General features: G+C 46.4%; 1 protein-coding gene across 7 annotated transcripts in view; it reads right to left on the bottom strand.

Annotated features, from left to right (window-relative positions):
• Positions 1 to 12,746: 12,746 nt before the first annotated feature.
• The window catches only part of Soat2 (sterol O-acyltransferase 2), a 10,881-nt gene continuing 6,886 nt past the window's right edge, over positions 12,747 to 16,741 (bottom strand). Inside the window, exons 9-15 of one of the 7 annotated variants that reach the window (XM_005397145.2) lie at positions 16,520 to 16,565; positions 16,196 to 16,325; positions 15,049 to 15,180; positions 14,589 to 14,683; positions 13,785 to 13,920; positions 13,371 to 13,516; positions 12,747 to 13,190 (exon numbers count right to left, since the gene is read on the bottom strand). In XM_005397145.2, coding sequence (XP_005397202.1) covers positions 13,134 to 13,190; positions 13,371 to 13,516; positions 13,785 to 13,920; positions 14,589 to 14,683; positions 15,049 to 15,180; positions 16,196 to 16,325; positions 16,520 to 16,565 — 742 coding nt within the window. In that variant the 3' untranslated portion in view covers positions 12,747 to 13,133. Of the gene's footprint in view, positions 13,191 to 13,370; positions 13,517 to 13,784; positions 13,921 to 14,319; positions 14,401 to 14,584; positions 14,684 to 15,048; positions 15,181 to 16,195; positions 16,326 to 16,519; positions 16,566 to 16,741 lie in introns of those variants that run through there. The other 6 variants (XM_013521027.1, XM_013521028.1, XM_005397147.2 and 3 more) reach the window with 6 other exon arrangements.

The raw sequence follows: 16,741 nt of genomic DNA, 5'->3' as shown, positions 1-16,741 counted from the left end.
CAGCCACTTTGGAAAGCAGCGTGAAAGTTTCTCAATCGATTAGATAGAACATTATCGTATGACCCAGCAACTCCATCCCCTGGTGTGCAACAAGGAAAGGAACAGCATGTGTTCACACAAAAACTGGGCTTATGCACTGCAGCAGCATTCCTAAAAGGCCAGAAATAGAAAACCCCCAATTACAGCAAATCCATCACGGATGAATGATGCATAAAATGTGATATTTCCATTCAGTGGGCTTGAATGTAACACTAGAAGGAGTGAAGTTTGTTGTATACTGCAACATAGCTGAATCTTGAAAACATTAAGAGCCGGGCATAGTGGCGCAGGCCTGTAATCCCAACACTAGAGAAGCTGAGGCAGGAGGAGCTCCATGAGTTCAAGGCCAGCCTGAACTACCCAGTGAGATCCTGTCTCAAAAAAACCCAAAAAACCCAAAACAAACAAACAAACAAACAAATAAACAAAAAAGAAGCAACCCATTTCAGAAGACCACATATACAGTAGTATGATTCCATTTATATGAAAAAATCCAAAATAGGCAAATCTATAAAGATAAAAAGCAGATAACTGGGTCCCCAAAGCTGGTGGATTTGAGAGAAATTGAGTGTGACTAAAAATAGATATGAGGTTTTTTGGGGGAATCTGTATTAAAACTATATGATGATGGTTGCATAAATCTGTAAACATACCAATGCTCATAATCTAGCCTTCTATACTTTTGCGAGTGAATTAGATTTGATTAAAGCTATATGTGCATGGTATGTGAATCACTTTGTGTTTGTGTTTGTGTGTGTGTTACTGAGGATTGAATCCAGGACCTTCACACTGAACTATATCCTTAGCCCTTTATTTTTTTATTTTGAGTCAGAGTCTCCTTAAGCTGCTGATTTTCCCAGGCTGGGCTCAAACTTGAGATTGTCCTACCTTTAGCCTCCCAGAGTGGAGGGATTACAGGGGCACACCCCCTTGGCAGGCTTGATGTGACCATTTTTATTGAACTTTCTAATGAATGTACAAAAAAGCTCCCAGAGCCAAATGTGGTAGCACATGACTGTAATCCTACCAGGCTGAGGCAAGAGGATTGTCACAAGTTTAAGGCCAACTTGGGTTACAAAATCAGTTAAAGGCCAGAGTGAACCAAAACCCTGTCTCAAAAGACAAAAAGCAAGCCAGGCGTGGTGGTGCACGCCTGTAATCCCAGCACTCGGGAGGCTGAGGCAGGAGGATCATTGCGAGTTCAAGGCCAGCCTGGGCTACAAAGTGAGCTCAAGGCCAGCCTGAACTGCATAGCAAGACCCTGCCTCAAAAAGACAAAAACAAAACAAAATACAAAATCTTCTAGAACTTGATTGATAAGGTTATAAGATACAAGATCATGATCCAAATATCAATTGTATTTCTCCTTCTTCTTCTCTTTCTCCTTCTCTTTTTCCTTCTTCTTTTGGTTTTGTTTAGACAGGGTCTCAATGGGTAGTTCTGGCTGGCCTTGAACTCACTCTGTAGCCCATGCTGGCCTCAAACTTGCAGCAATCCTCCTGCTTCAGCTTTCCAAGAGCTGGGATTACAAACTTACACCACTATATCCAGTTCCGTATTTCTACATACTAGCAGTAAATTATTGGAATTTGAAACTAAAAGATAATGCCATTTATGATAGCATAAAAATCTAAAATATTTAGGGCCAGCTCTGATGAAAGACGTGCAAATTCTGTACACTGAAAACTAAAAACATTGCTAAGGGAAATTGAGTAAGCCGTAAATGCAGAAATATATCATGTTTCTGGATTGAAAGACTCTATAAATATTGATTCTTTCCAAAATGATCTATAGCTTCAGTGTAATCTCAATCAAAATCCCAGCATGTTTTTTGTAGAAGTCAACCAGTTGATTCTAGAATTCATCAGGAGGTGGTGCACGCCTGTAATCCCAGCACTTGGGAGGCTGAGGCAGGAGGATCATTGTGAGTTTGAGGCCAGCCTGGGCCACAAATTGAGCTCAAGGGCAGCCTGAACTGCATAGTGAGACCCTGTCTCAAAAAAACAAAAACAAAAACACAAACAAAAACCAAAGAAAAATAGAATTCATCAGGAAACACAAATGATCTAGAATAACCAAAACCAACTTTAAAAAAGAAAGTTGTAATTATATTACTTGATTTTGATAGCCAGGCATGGTGGTACATGCCTGTAATCCCAGCACTTGGGAGGCTGAGGCAGGAGGATCATTGTGAGTTCGAGGCCAGCCTGGGCTACAAAGTGAATTTAAGACCAGTCTGAACTGCATAGTGAGACCCTGTCTCAAAAAAAAAAAAAAAGAAAAGAAAAAAGAAAAAAAATTACTTGATTTTGAAACCTAATATAAAGCTTCAGTAATCAAGATTGTGATATTAGCATAATGATAACAAATAGATCAATGAAAAAAATGAGGGTCCAAAAGATCCACATATATATGATCAACTGAATTAAAAAAATTTTTAAAGACAGAGTCTTGGTATGTAATCAGGCTGGTTTTGAACTTACTATGTAAACCCAGGCTGGCCTTGCATTTGTGACAATCCTCCTATCTCAGCCTTCCATGTGCTAGGATTATAGGCATCTGCCACCACTGAGGGCATGGCTTGGAAGAGTATCCTCCTCCCTGGGTCTCCCTTCTTTCTGCTTCCTTGCTGTGAGCAGCTTTCTTCTGCCGGGCCCTTCTGCCATGACGTTTCTCCTTCAGAGATGGCGACCAGGAGCTGCACCCACAGCAACGGTGAGCCAAAATACACCTCTTCTGAAGTGTGTCAAGTACTTTGTCCCAGCAATGAAAAAGTGACACATACAAACCCAGTCACATACAAGCCTCAGTACTAGGAACCAGGAGATGATACTTACGCAATATCAGGTAATCTCTTTACCATAAAAAAAGAAAACAAAAAAAGTAGTTTTGAAGAAGAAAGGGAGAGTGAGAAGAAAGAGGGCTTAGTTTACTGTGTTCTAAAGCAGTGGTTCTCAGTGTGTGGTTCAAGATCAGCAGCATCAGCATTATGGCTCATACCTAGACGGCCACACAAAGACCCATGCGCTTGTAGCTGGGGCTTTTTGGAGGTGGCTGGAACTAGGGTGTGTAGTATATGCTCACTTCAGCAGCACATGTAGTAAAATTGGGTGTGTGGTACTGGGATTAAAGGTGTGTGCTAACTAAATGGGTTTAGCATAGTTACAAATACAGATAGTGGAAGCCCCACCCTGAGTGTGGTCAGCACCAATCCATAGGCTTATAGCATGAATGGAATATAAAGGGAGAGGAGCTGGGTGTGGTGCTGCACTCCTGTAACACCACACCCATAATCCCAGCACTTGGGAGGCTGTGAGTTTGAGACCAGCCTGGGCTACAAAGTGAGCTCAAGGCCAGCCTGAACTACATAGAGAAGTCCTGTCCCCCCCACCACCACCAAAAAAAAGGAGAGAGGGAAGCCAGGCTTGCTGCTACTGCTTGCTGCTTGCTGCTTCCTGCCTGCCGTACTATGGGCTTTTCCTCTGTGATGCCTCTCTTCCATGCCACACTACCTCGGAGCCAGTTGACAAACTGTGAGCTAAACTAAACCTTTCCTCCTTTAACTTGGTGTTGGGTATTTTGTCCCTGCAATGAAAAAAGTAACTAGGACAATCAGCCTGTTCAGGCAGCTTGTCAGAAATGCGCATTCTGTGGTCTCACTCCAGACTTAAAGAATCAGAAACTCTGGAGAGTGTGTAGGGGTGGAATTGTCGCTGGTTAGTGTGGATCATAGCTGTGTGTAAGATGGAAATTAGACATGGACTGGCTCGTGACCCTCATGACAACTGTTACCACTGCTTATCCTCTTCTCTTTTTTTTGGTCTTGTTTTGAGACAGGGTCTCACTATGCAGTTCAGGCTGGCCTTGAACTCATGCATGTGGCTGAGGCTGGCCTTAAACTCACAACGATCCTCCTGCCTCAGCCTCCTGAGTGCTGGGATTACAGGCATCCACCACCACCTCTGGCAGTCTGTCCTCTTCTTCATGGCCCTTTAAAAGTAAGGGTCCTTCAACAGGCGTCCAAGGTGTTGCCAATTGACTGAGAGTTCTTGCTCAACTCATACAGAAATCATGAATTGGCAAAGCATAGCTCTCTTAGGGTTAACAGCCGTCCTTGCTGCCTGGAGCACGCAGCTGCTGGCAGGCCTCGGGAACTCTTTTGGCCACCACAGATTCTCCATTGCTCTCCGCCACTCTCTGCTGCCAGCTGTCTTTGGTGATAGCGACTCTGGCTGCTGTCCACCTTTGGTGCTACTGGCCCTTAGTACCAGCTCAGCAAATACTACTTGAGGCAATAATCACAGGAAGCAAGAAGACACCATCCAGAGGCTAAAATAATTTCTCTCTATTTATGTATTTCAAGCTGGCCTTGAACTCATTTTGTAGCCCAGGTTGGCCTGAACTCACAGTGATCCTCCTGCCTCAGCCTCCTGAGTGCTGGAATTATAGGTGAGAGACTTTCTTAGAATTTATGTTGCAGCATTGCAGTTTAACAAGGAACAGGGCACAGACTCATCTAGACTGGTCCACGAGAGCTTGTGTGTGTATGATGGTCACGGGTGAGGGAGGGACCCCTGGTGGACCTGCCTGAGGATGGCTGCAGAGGGACAGGGTCATCCAAAGGGACTGCAGGATGGAGTCATCTGTGTTAGGCCTGGGGCTGAAGCCTGCTGCCGCCAAGCAAATATCATTTGGAGTGATGATGGGGTGCTTGACACAACCACAGGGGCAGAACAAAAGCACGTTTTTGGGGAGTGTCGGGGCCCTCCCCTAGATCAGAGTGGAATTCAGCAGTGTATATTAACAAACCCCAGAGGTGGCTCTTGGAGAACTGCCAGGCATGGTTACACATACCTGTATGCAATCCCAGCACGCTGGAGGACCTAGACAGGAGGATTGGGAGTTCAAGTCCAGAATCAGCAATTTAGCCACTTAGCGAGAACCTGTCTAAAAATTAAAAAAAAAAAAAGTTTGAGTACTACTTTTCTAAGGGAATTTCTACTTGTTTCCACCCCAGCCTGCAAAGCCCTGCCCGTCCTTAGCCACGGTGCCGCAGAGGCTGGCAGGCAGAGTGCACACGTGAAGGCTTGTCCTTAGGGCTGGTGGCGGGAAGGCCTGGTGTGGAGAGCGGGCGAGGCCGCGGGGAGACCAGCCTTGCAGAGCTCCTGAGAAGAGATCAGGGCCGTGGGAACACTGGAAGAGTGTGACTCAGAGGCAGGGCCCGGCAGGCATGAGTTTAGAAAGCACAGAGACCACTGGATCAGGTATAAGACGGCTCCAGGAACTGTTAGGAGCACTTACAGGGATCCAAGGAGTGTGCGAAAACAAAACAAAAGCTCTCCCCCAACCTCACAACTTTCTGAAACTAAAAACCATTCTTTTCATCCAAAATAAATTAGTGTACGTATTGAAAGGGAGGATGGTCACTGCCGAGACTGAAATTAGTGGTTTGGAAGAACAAGTGGAAAAAAATATTTCAAAGCACAGAGCAAATAAAATGAAGAGATGGAAATAACAAGGAAAATATGAGACTCGGAGAATAGAGGTCCAGTAGTTCTAACATTCAAATATATCAGTTCCAAGAAAGGGAGAAGAATAAGACGGGGGTGAGGCAATAATTAAGGAATAAAAGAATATCTTGCTGTGGTGGATTGACAACTGGTGGTCAACTTGTAACACGCAGCTGAACCGAATCAGCATGGCGCTGGGTGTGGAGGGCCCACCTGAGGGCCCACCTGAGGAGTGTTGCCAGCAGCATAAAAAGGAGAACTGGAGCGGAAGAGGCAGTGCTGTGGACTCTCCCGGAGAAGCCTGTTACACTGGGTTTCCTGATACAAACAGCTGTTCTCATTGTCAGAGGAGCTCAGGACCTTGTTGTCACTGGGGCCAGCTGTGGTTCCCTTTGGAGCTCTGGTCCTTACTTTGAGCATCATCGCTTCCTGGCTCTGGATGGGAAGATGGGGTGCCTTCCAATCTCCTGGAGAAGCTCACTCCGCTATAAAAAGCATTTACCGGTCAGGGCAAAAGAAAAAAATATTTGGAGATCCAAATGATATCAATCCCATACCTCACCTGAGGAAAATACTCGGCAAGATTTGATTATAAAACAGAGAAATCAGTGTTTCTTTTCCAACTTAGTAAATGTACATCCTTGCTACCTTTTCCACGTGTCTTGTCCAATTCTTTGTTCGGGACACCAATAACCTGGATTTCACTGGGACCCAAAACCTGGTAACACTAGAAATCTATAAGAAATCCAGAGCCCTTTGATTCTTTTCTTTTTTTTTTTTCAGAGCCCTTTGATTCTTGTTCAATGATTAGAAATTGATAAGCTCAATTTATATGGAAATACAAAAGTTTGGGAACAGCCAAGGCTAATCCTAAGGAGGAAGGAAAAACAAAGCTGGAGGACTCAGGGTATCAGGTATCAAGAGATGCTGAAAAGTACAATTAATCATACTCATATATACGACGTTATCTAACCAAGACAATGTGTGATGACTCACACATAGATTTAATAACCAAGGGGACAGGAGAGACAGTCCGGAAAGAGACTCACCTGATATATGTGAAATGTGACATGGTAATCAGTGAGAAATGGATGGCTCCATTGGATAGCCACATGGAAAAAGTGCCTAGAACCTCCACAAAAATAAGTTTTGGGACTGATAAACAGGAGTAAAACAATAAAGCCACTGGAGGTAATTAGAAGAGAATATCTCCAGCCAGGGATGTAGCTCAGCAGTGCAGTGCCGGCCTGGTAAGTGTGAGGTCATGTGTTCAATTCTCAATACCAAAAAAAAAGTAAAAAAAAAAAAAAAAAAAGAATATCTCACTGGATGTGGTGGTGCATGCCTTTAATCCCAGCACTTGGACATTGAGGCAGGAGGATTACTGTGAGTTTGAGGCCAGTCTGGGCTACATAGTGAGACCCTGTCTCAAAAAAAAAAAGGAGAGAGAATCTCTGCAACAAAACATTATGTGTCTACATAAAGATGCATAAACCTCTATCCAGAGAAGGAGACATTGATATATTCGGCTAGATTAAGATACATTAGAAGAGTGAGAAGGCACCATGAAGACTGAAAAATTGACAACAATATCATAATATGAATAAGTCTGATTTCATTTTTTTGACAGTTTGATAGACAAAGAGTAGAATAACCTTAGACAGGTTATTCTTGTGTGAATATGCACAAGAGGTAAAAAGATCTCAGAGATGAGAATCTGGATAAGCCCAAGGAACAAGATTGGGAAGAATTAATGGAATTCCTTCCTGTTACAGGTGATATGAAGGAGAGTTAATTAATTATTTCATTCATCCACTCAACAAATATTTCCTGAGTGCCAGGTACATGCCAGGAATTATTCTAGGAAATGAGGATATAACAATAAATAAGACAGGGGCTGGGATTTAGCTCAGTGGCACAGCACCTGCCTGGCAAGCATGAGGTCGTGAGTTCGATTCCCGGTACCGGGAAAACAGACAAAAAATAAGACAGAGTTTCTCCTTTCATGGCATATCTATAGGACAGGCACGCTGGGGATATAGCTCAGTGGTACAAGCCCCTGCCTGGCAAGTGCAAGGTTCTGAGTTTGATTTCCGGTATAAAACAAAACAAAGTAAAAATATTATATATATAGGACAGGCATTGCAGTGGGAGGGACAAAAAAAAAAAAAGTAAATGAAAAAATTGTTCAGTTGTAAAAGTGAGTAATCAGTATATCGGGAAATGGAACAGGGACTTGCCAGGGAGTTCCAGCAGATGACACGGCCAGGACAAGGCTGGCTAGCGGGTAGGAATTTAGTTGTTGTCTTCTGAATGGCAAGATGAGCCAGACTTCGGTGCTCCGCAGGGGGAAACTTCCTGGCAGAAAGATGAGACTGTGCAAAGACTGGAGATTGGAAGAAAGCCCAGCAATTCAGAAACCATGAAGACCAGTGTAGCTAATGCCTTGTGACAAAGAGGTGAGTGGTATCACATGGTACTACAGAGGTAACTAGGGCACTGTGCGTGGAGGGTCTTGCAGGCCGGAGTAAAGAGTTCTATTTTATTTATTTATTTATTGGTTTTGGATTTTTTTTTTCTTCTTCTGGTACCAGGAATTGAACTCATTACCTTGTGCTTGCCAGGCAGGCGCTTTTGCCACTGAGCTAAATCCCCAGCCCCTGGTTTTGGATTTTTTGAGACAGGGTCTCGCTATGTAGTTCAGTTTGGCCTTGATCATGTTGTCCAGGCTGGCCTCAAATTCACAGCAATCCTCCTGCCTTAGCCTCTAGAGCACTGGCATTACAGGCATGCGCCACCATATCAAGCTAAGAGTTGTGTCTTATTATAAGGATAACAAGAGCTGGGGTTTAGCTCAGTGGCACAGTGCTTGCCTAGCAAGCGTGAGGTCATGAGTTCAACTCCCGGTACTGGAAAAAAAAAAAAGCTAAAAACCAAGGATAATGAGAAAGTATTAGATGGGAACATGAATATTCCTCCTTAGTTTTTCCTTCGAAGGGAAGAAATTTATGCTGCTTCCCCAGAGGGAAGAGACTAGAGAAATAATTCAAGCTTTTCTGTGCCTTATCTAGTTGAAGAATTCTGGAAAAGAAAACGAGATCACAATATTAGTTTTCTTTTTCTTTTTCTTTTGGCTTTTTTGAGACAGAATCTTGCTATGTAGGGCAGGCTGGTCTTGAGCTCTCTTATGTACCCCAGGCTGGCCTCAACCTCACGGCAATCCTCCGGCCTAAGGCTGCCAAGTGCTGGGATTACAGGCGTGGGGCACCATGCTGGACAATAGTAGTTTCCATAGCATGGTAGGTCACGGTATTTCTAAGTACCAAGATGTTGACTTTTTTGGTGTAAAACATTATTTAAAAATTTAAATAGCATGAATCACTAATATCGTTAGATACTTATTTACCACATTAAAATGTTTAATGGCACATATTTGGTTGATTAAAAAACATTCTTCTATACTTTCAAAATTCTTCTAAAAATCAACCAACAAAAGTCAGCTGACAATTCAAACTTTAAACACAACTCTTACTGTTATTCAAAGACTTTTCACACAGTGGAATATGAACATGACGTTAATAGATATTAGTCAGCTCCTATGAAACTAAAGAGGCCACCGCTCATGACAGCTGCACATAACATTTGAAGAGATTTGGTCTCCAGGCAGAGATGCTATCTCAGCTGGGATGTTATGTGCTCCTGGACTGTGGAGTGATGAGTGTCACCCAATATGAAAGACACAGCTGTATGTGTTTCTTCTTTTCTAAAGTAGTGATATGGACTTGCCATAATTTCATCATAAATGGCAGTGCTTAGCCGGGTGTGGTGGCGCATGCTGTAATCCCAGCACTCCGGAGGCTGAGGCAGGAGGATTGCTGCGAGTTTGAGGCCAGCCTGGGCTACAAAATGAGCTCAAGGCCAGCCTGAACTGCATAGCGAGACCCTGTCTCAAAAAGACAAAAAAAAAAAGGTAGTGCTCAAGCACTGCTCTTGGCATCATTAGATTATCATGAAGTGCTTTGAAAAGCAAGTTTGGAGAAATCAAATTCTAACTTCTCGTAAAGAAAAAATAACCCAGAGAAATGTTAGGAGAAGGTAAAGAAACAGAAGAACAACTAGTGAGCAAGTAATGGGTTCATATTGTTAACATGAACAATATGAAATCTTACATAGCTAAATGCTTATGCAAATTGACAGACATCACTGAGCCGGGTGTGGTGACACATGCTGTAATCCCAGCACTTGGAAGGCTGAGGCCTGAGGATCTTGCGAGTTTGAGCCCAGCCTGGGCTACAAAATGAGCACAAGGCCAGCTTGAACTGCACAGCGAGACCCTCTCTCTCTCTCTCTCTCTCTCTCTGTCTTTTTTAGGCAGGGTCTCACTATGCAGTTCAAGCTGGTCTTGTGCTCACTTTGTAGTCCAGGCTGGTCTTGAACTCACAACGATCCTCCTGCCTCAGCCTCCTGAGTGCTGGGATTACAGGCATGTACACCATGCCCAGTGAGACCCTGTCTCAAAAAGACAAAACAAAACAAATTGACAAACATCAAATTATATACAGAACCATAAGTAGCACACTATTTTAATAGATTGAGAGACATAAATAAAAGTATTCCAAAGGTCTCTCTTACTGGTAGAACTAGCAAGAAAGAAAACATCTTTTTGTTATTATTTTGTCGAGATAGGGTCTCATTATATAGTCCAGGCTGGCCTTGAACTCTTTTTTTGTTTGTTTGTTTGTTTTGTTTTTCTCCGGTACCGGGAACCAAACTCATGACCTTGCGCTTGCTGGCCTTGAACTCTTGAGCTCCTGCCTCAGCCTCCTAAGTGCTGAGATTAGAGGTGTGCACCACCACACCTGGCTGACACATTTTAATGGAAAAAATAATTGGAATATTTTCAAGTAATGGAAGAGAAATGTGTTTGACTATTAGTGCTAGGAAGGAAAGGGAATTATCAAAGGAATGGGAAAGTATAACAGAATTTCCAAAATAACAATGGAGCAAGGGATGGAATTACTAGTAACTTGATCTAACCAGCAAAAACACAGAATGAATAGAGTATATACAATATGAAATAGGACATGAAATCAGGATCAAGCCTGAAACTCAGTAGTAGAGTGCTTGCCTGGCACAAACAAGGTCCTGGGTCTGCCCTTCAGGACCACACACACACACACACACACACACACACACACACACACACACATGAAGTATCACTTATTCCACTAGTGGAATCAAAATCAATAGAAAAGGGAGCATACAAAGAGGAGGAGCTGGGATTGTGTGTGCACACCTGTAATCCTAGCTACTCAGGAAACTGAGGCAGGAGGATCAGAAGTTTGAGGCCAGCCTGGGCAACCTAGTGAGAACCTGTCTCAGAATAAAAGGGCTGCAGATGTAGCTAAGTGGTAGAGTTACATGTTCATTTGCCTTGCCTCTGTGAGGTCCTGGGTTCAAGCCTCACTACTGCAATAAATGAAAAAAATAAGTAAACATGTAAAAGTGCTGGGATTACAGGCGTGCAGTCAGCTAGCCAGTGAAAACAACCACACAAATAAACAAAATAAAGATTAAAATGGTTAAAAAAATGGTTGGCACACATAGAAAAGATACTCAATTTTACTTTTTTTTTTTGGTACAGGGAATTGAACTCAGGATCTTGTGCTTGTCAGGCAGGCGCTTGTGCCTCTGAGCTAAATCCCCTGCCTAATATTCAACTTTAAAGTAAAATATATAGTGCAAAATAAAAAGAACAGACATAATCTTCTGCTTATCAGATAGGCAGAAATTAAAATGTTGACAAAACCCAGTATGAGGGAACGGGGAGATGGGCAACATCACATACTGTAAGGTCATATAAGGTTTTTAGAGGGAAGTTTGGTAGTGTAACATTTTATTTTTTATTTTTTTGTCTTTTTTAAGACAAGATCTTGCTATGCAATTCAGGCTGAGCTTGAGCTTACTTTGTAGCCCAGGCTGGTCTTGAACTCGCAATGATCCTCCTGCCTCAGCCTCCCAAGTGCTGGGATTACAGGCGTGCACCACCACCCCTGGCATTAGTGTAACATTTTAATTAAGCTAATGTTTTAGTAATTCTGCTGCCAGTCGGTTCCCTTGGGAAGGTTCACAGTGATATGTACATATACATGATGATGTTTGTCAGAGAATTTTTTTTTTTTTGGTAGTGTTGGTGATCAAACCCAGGGCTTTGTGCATATGAAACAAGAACTCTACCACTGAGCCACATCCTCAGCCCCTGTCATAGAGGTGTTTATGAAGCAAAATATTGGAAATAGTTCAAGTATATGTAATTAGTTAAATTCTAGACTGCATGCAGTGTAATCTCCTGCAGTCATTAAAAGATGTCATTTATGCTGTCGAAATGTAAAAACAGAAAAAGCTGTCCCATTGCTCTCTTAGGGACCCCGATTTTTAGAGCTCAGTTCTTCACTTAATACCCACCCACCCCTTCCATACCCAGGGGTCTCTGCAGGTTTTGCAGGAAATCTCTGTAGGGAAGACAGACCAGAGAGTCTAGTGTCTGGAACAGTTTTATATGTGAATTTATTTATTTATTTGTTTATTTACCCTTTTCTAGACAAGGTCTTACTATGTAACCAGGCTAGTCTTGAACTCACTAGGGAGCTCAGCCTGGCCTTGATCTCCTGCCTCAGCCTCCCGAGTGTTGGGATTACAGGTGCGTGCCATCACTGCTGGCTACAAGGTGTATTCTTGTCCCTCGTTCCTCCCTTCTCTCTGCATTTGGCCGGCAGGGATCGAGCCGCTTTCTTCCACCAGGCCTTGCCATCAGGCCGTTTCCGCCTTGCAGTCAGCCAAGCGGGGACTGAAACCATGAGCCTAATAGACATTTCCTCCTTTAAACTGTGGGTGTCATGCATTCGTCCCATTGAGGGACCTGGAGAAGGAGTAGAGGTGGGAGCGGGGAGAGATCAGGGCTCAGACAGGCGGGTAGCAGAGAGATGGTGAGGCAGGTAAGCAGAATGTCGCCCAGACCCTCCCTGCTATGAAGGTTTTTTGGGTAAGGCTGGGCGTTGGACCCAGGGCCCCCCACATACCAGGCAAGTGCAGTGTCACCGAGATACACCCTCAGTGCTCACCCCAAGTCCCGCCTCTGCAGAGCCCCCTGTTCAGTAGTGTCTGTCACCAAGGGGTCGTCCACAAAGGACGAATGAATGAACGAAAAGGGAGACATGGCTTTATTGTGTTGAGAGGAGTACAAAGTTAAGAACCAAACCCACCTGGAACCTTGGTGGCCCCCATTCCTCCAAGTGTCCCCATGTTCACTACATCTTTATGGACCCTCAAGTCTCCATAAGTCTGCACAGCCATGAGCTGGGAGGGTGACCTGTGCCTAGTCCGCGGAGATGGGAGCTCGAGAGTCACTTCCCGCTGGTCCATGCTCAGCTGCCCGTGGGTGTCCAGACCAGAGTCCCTGTGGTTCCGGGTGGAGCCCTGCATGTGTGCCCTTGACTCAGAGCAGACCTCAGAGCTCCAGCTCCAGGCTTGGCAGGCAGAAAAGAGCTTGGTGCTGTCATCTGGGGAGTGCCGCTGTCCTGACCTCTAGGGATGGCAGGACCAAGACCGAGGTGTCACCAGGTCCCAGAAGGTTGTCTGTGCCTGAGAAGGATACAGTGCGGAGGAGATTGCTTCTGGTGAGCCATGTTGTACATCTAAGGCGTGGGAGCCCATTCCCCCAAGCCAGGCCCTGACTCTGACCCTGGTTTTAAACCAGAGAAAACGTGCTGTCTGGTGGGTCCTCTTGATGGGTCAGTGGTGAGGGTGTATGTGTTCTCTTACCTGGGGCAGAAGACAGTGCCGCCGTGCATACCACTCCTGGCAGTACAGGCTGACCTGGATGCCCTGGCCCAGGAAGAGCAAGGTCCACATGAGCACGTTCCATGCAGGGCCTGTGTGGTGGTCATTCATCGTGAAATTCAGTAGCCCTGATGTGGGGAAAAGGTTGTCACTCCAGCTGCAGGTCTCTGTGCCCCGCCTCCCCCTTCCTTCAGGCACTGGGAAGCCATGGAACAAGGAAGCCCTGGGATCGTGCCTTGCTGGCTCCCAGCGCTGCCCCCGTTGATGCTCCCAAGGCTCTTCCCACCCTGTCCTCAAGCCCAGCAGCTTCCCCATCAGTCTGGGATCCCCAGGGGCTGGACCTTTGCCTCCTCCCTCTGGCTGGCTCCCCTCCAGTGGTACAGAGGCCGAGCTCACCCCCAAAGACAAGGAAGAGCATCAGCATGACGGGGTAGAAGAACCCCAGGACGAAGCAGAAGATGTACTCGTGCACCACCGCGGAGACCAGGAACACACCCATCATGACTGCGCCCCGGGCCCGGCCACCAAGGAGCTGCAGGGCAAGGGCAAGGGAGAGAGGGAGAGTGAGTCTCCCCCAACCCTTCCACGAAGGGTTCCCTCCTTGGGGAAGCCAGGAGGGAGTGTGGTGAAACGGAAAGAATACGGGACCCGCGTCAGAAGGGCTGACATCTGTCTCACTTAAGAACAATGTATTAGCCGACTGGGCCTTAGCTGCGCTTTATAAATGGGGATATAAGAGTCCTATTTTTTTTGTCTTTTTCTTTTTTTTTTTTTTTTTGAGACAGGGTCTCGCTATGCAGTTCAGACTGGCCTTGAGCTCACTTTGTAGCCCAAGCTGGTCTCGAACTTGCAACCATCCTCCTGCCTCAGCCTCTGGAGTGCTGGGATTACTGGCGTGCGCCACCACGCCCGGCGATATAATAATCCTTACTCCTCAGGGCTGCTGCGCTGATTAGATGTGTGTAACAATCCCTGGTAACTGAGAATTGTTGCGTACATGTTCCTTGGAAGGCTAGGAAGGGAAAAAGAGGTTGTAAGGCAGACTTCCTGCACACTGCGTTGGGTAGAATGGGGACAGGTTAAGTCAACAGAGTTCTTGGGTCTGGGCCGGGCAGGTGGTGCAGAGGCAGGAAAGGAGAGGGTGCCCTGGACAGCCCCCATTAACAGAGGGAGTGAAGGGTCTGCAGCGCCTGTACCCACAACGTGTCCTGATACACGTAGCTGTAGAGCCAGTCGTGGACCACCACATTCCACGTGCGGTAGTAGTTGGAAAAGGATGTTGAGTTCCACCAGTCCTGTGGAGGGAATGCGGCTGCATGAGGGAAAGGAGATGAGCATGCCAGGCCCCAGCTTCTCCCAGGGCTCCCTGCTCCTGACGCCCACACTTTGTCCCTCTGTGCCCCAAAAGGGCTGGCTTCTGGCTGAATAGAGAGAGCAGCACTGTCCCAGCTCCCTCTTCGGGACTAGGGCCTCCCCCTCCTAGGAGAGGAAGAGTCCATTGTTCCATCCACACAAATGCAGTTAGCCCTGGCCGTTGGGCAGTGGAGGGGTGGCATCAACCCACACCTAGAGAGGCCTGCGCTGCTCACTGCGGGAGGCCATACACTGCGAGGTGACCCCCAACACAGCCACCATCTCCTCGGACCCCTTCTCCGCCTGCCCTGAGTCCAGCTCGGCCGCGGTCCGGGCCCCACCCGGTAGAACATCCTGTCTCCAAATCGTAGCATCTCAGCGAAGGCATTGAGCCAGCAGTGCAGGAAAGCGAAGAAGATGAGCAGCAGCATGAAGATGCCTGGCGGTGGGGATAAGGCTACAGTCAAACCTTACCAAGGAGTCATCAGTCATTCCCATATTTGTTAATTTATCCATTTGCTTGTGAATATGTATTTGGATCTACTGCGTGCCAGATTTCGGAAATAGAGATAAATCACGCAGTCCCTGATCTTGGGAGCTCACAGACGGGCTGGAGAGACACACAGAGACAGAGAGAGAGACAGAGAGACACATCCCATTATCTATCAAGATCAGTGCAATGAAAATGAGGCGTGGCAGCCGCTGAGGTGCTTGGGAGTGCAGAGGAATGGGTAGGTCACCATAATTGATGGTTAAACAAGGTAGGCTTAGCCAGGCGAGGTGGTGTGTGCTCAGGAGGCGGAGGCCACTTGAGCTAAGAAGTTCAAGGCCAGCCTGAATGGGGCAACGATGTCTTGAAGAAGGCCAGATGATGAGGAGAAGGAGGAGAGGGATTGATAACAAGAATTAGAAGAGGAGCGGGGAGGAGGAGGAGGAGAAAGGCTTCCCAGAGGAGGCTAACTCATCCATAGACCACTGAGAAGGAACTAGATTCATGCTGGAAAATGGGGCAAGAACATTCCAAGCAGAGGGGCCCATATGTGCAAAGGCCCAGAGGTATGGAAGCATGTGTCTTTCAGGGGACAGCAGGGCTTATGGCAGGATGAGAAGATGGTCTGGGGCCGTCAAGGCCAGACAAGGGTTTAAGCTTTCTCTGGACATGCCCACAGTGGGGAATCTTTGGTGTCTGAAGGAGCACAGGGAATGATTACTTCATTAGGGAAATTCACCTGGGAGTCAGCGGCAGGTGCAGATGGGAGAGGGGCGTTTCAGATGTCGGGACATAGGTTAAGAGGTTGAGCTGAGATGGTAGCAGTGAGCACACACAGGAGTGGACAGATGGGAGAGGAAATGCAGAAGGAGGAGGCACTGCCACTGATAGCAGGCACAGAGCGAGGTCTTGCCTGCCAAGCCTTCCCTGGGGTCAGTCCCCTGTCCCGCCTCAAAGGGCTTACCTGGCAATGTGGCGTGCAGAAATGAGAGCACCAGGGCGCGGGTGCTGAAGGGCTCCCGGCTCATGTTGGCAAAGACAGGGACACAGAGGCGACTCAGGATGAAGCAGGCATAAAGCACACAGCACAGGGCCTGCAGAGGGAGCCAGGGTGCACAGCTCTGAGGGGGCGCTGGCTCCCCACTCTAGACTGGGCTCTGCCCCAGCCTCTGCCCTGTCCTCCCTTAGATCCAGCCTCTTTCCCTCCCAGGCATCTCCTTCCACACTCCTGGGAGTAACCCCAGCCACTGTGAGTCACAGATGGCCAACTTCTTCCCCGTCTTCTGACCTGGGCAAAGTTCTTGGCCACATAATTCCACCTGATGCTGGAAGTCCTGCAGCAGCAATAGGATTAAAATGTTTCTCAGTCTTTTCTGTCACTCTCTGCTCAGGCCTGCAACCCGCTCTCTGCATGTCCTCCATTGCTCAGGCCTGGTGGACTATCTGGGGAGATGTGGGTCTAGAACACTTTACATAACTTGGGGCTGGGGATTTAGCTCAGCGGCAAAAG

The sequence above is a fragment of the Chinchilla lanigera genome, unplaced genomic scaffold (assembly GCF_000276665.1).
Source record: "Chinchilla lanigera isolate Chin_1 unplaced genomic scaffold, ChiLan1.0 scaffold00057, whole genome shotgun sequence".
In the NCBI taxonomy this organism is placed as follows: Eukaryota; Metazoa; Chordata; class Mammalia; order Rodentia; family Chinchillidae; genus Chinchilla; species Chinchilla lanigera.
This window is presented reverse-complemented; position numbering and strand designations above follow the sequence as displayed.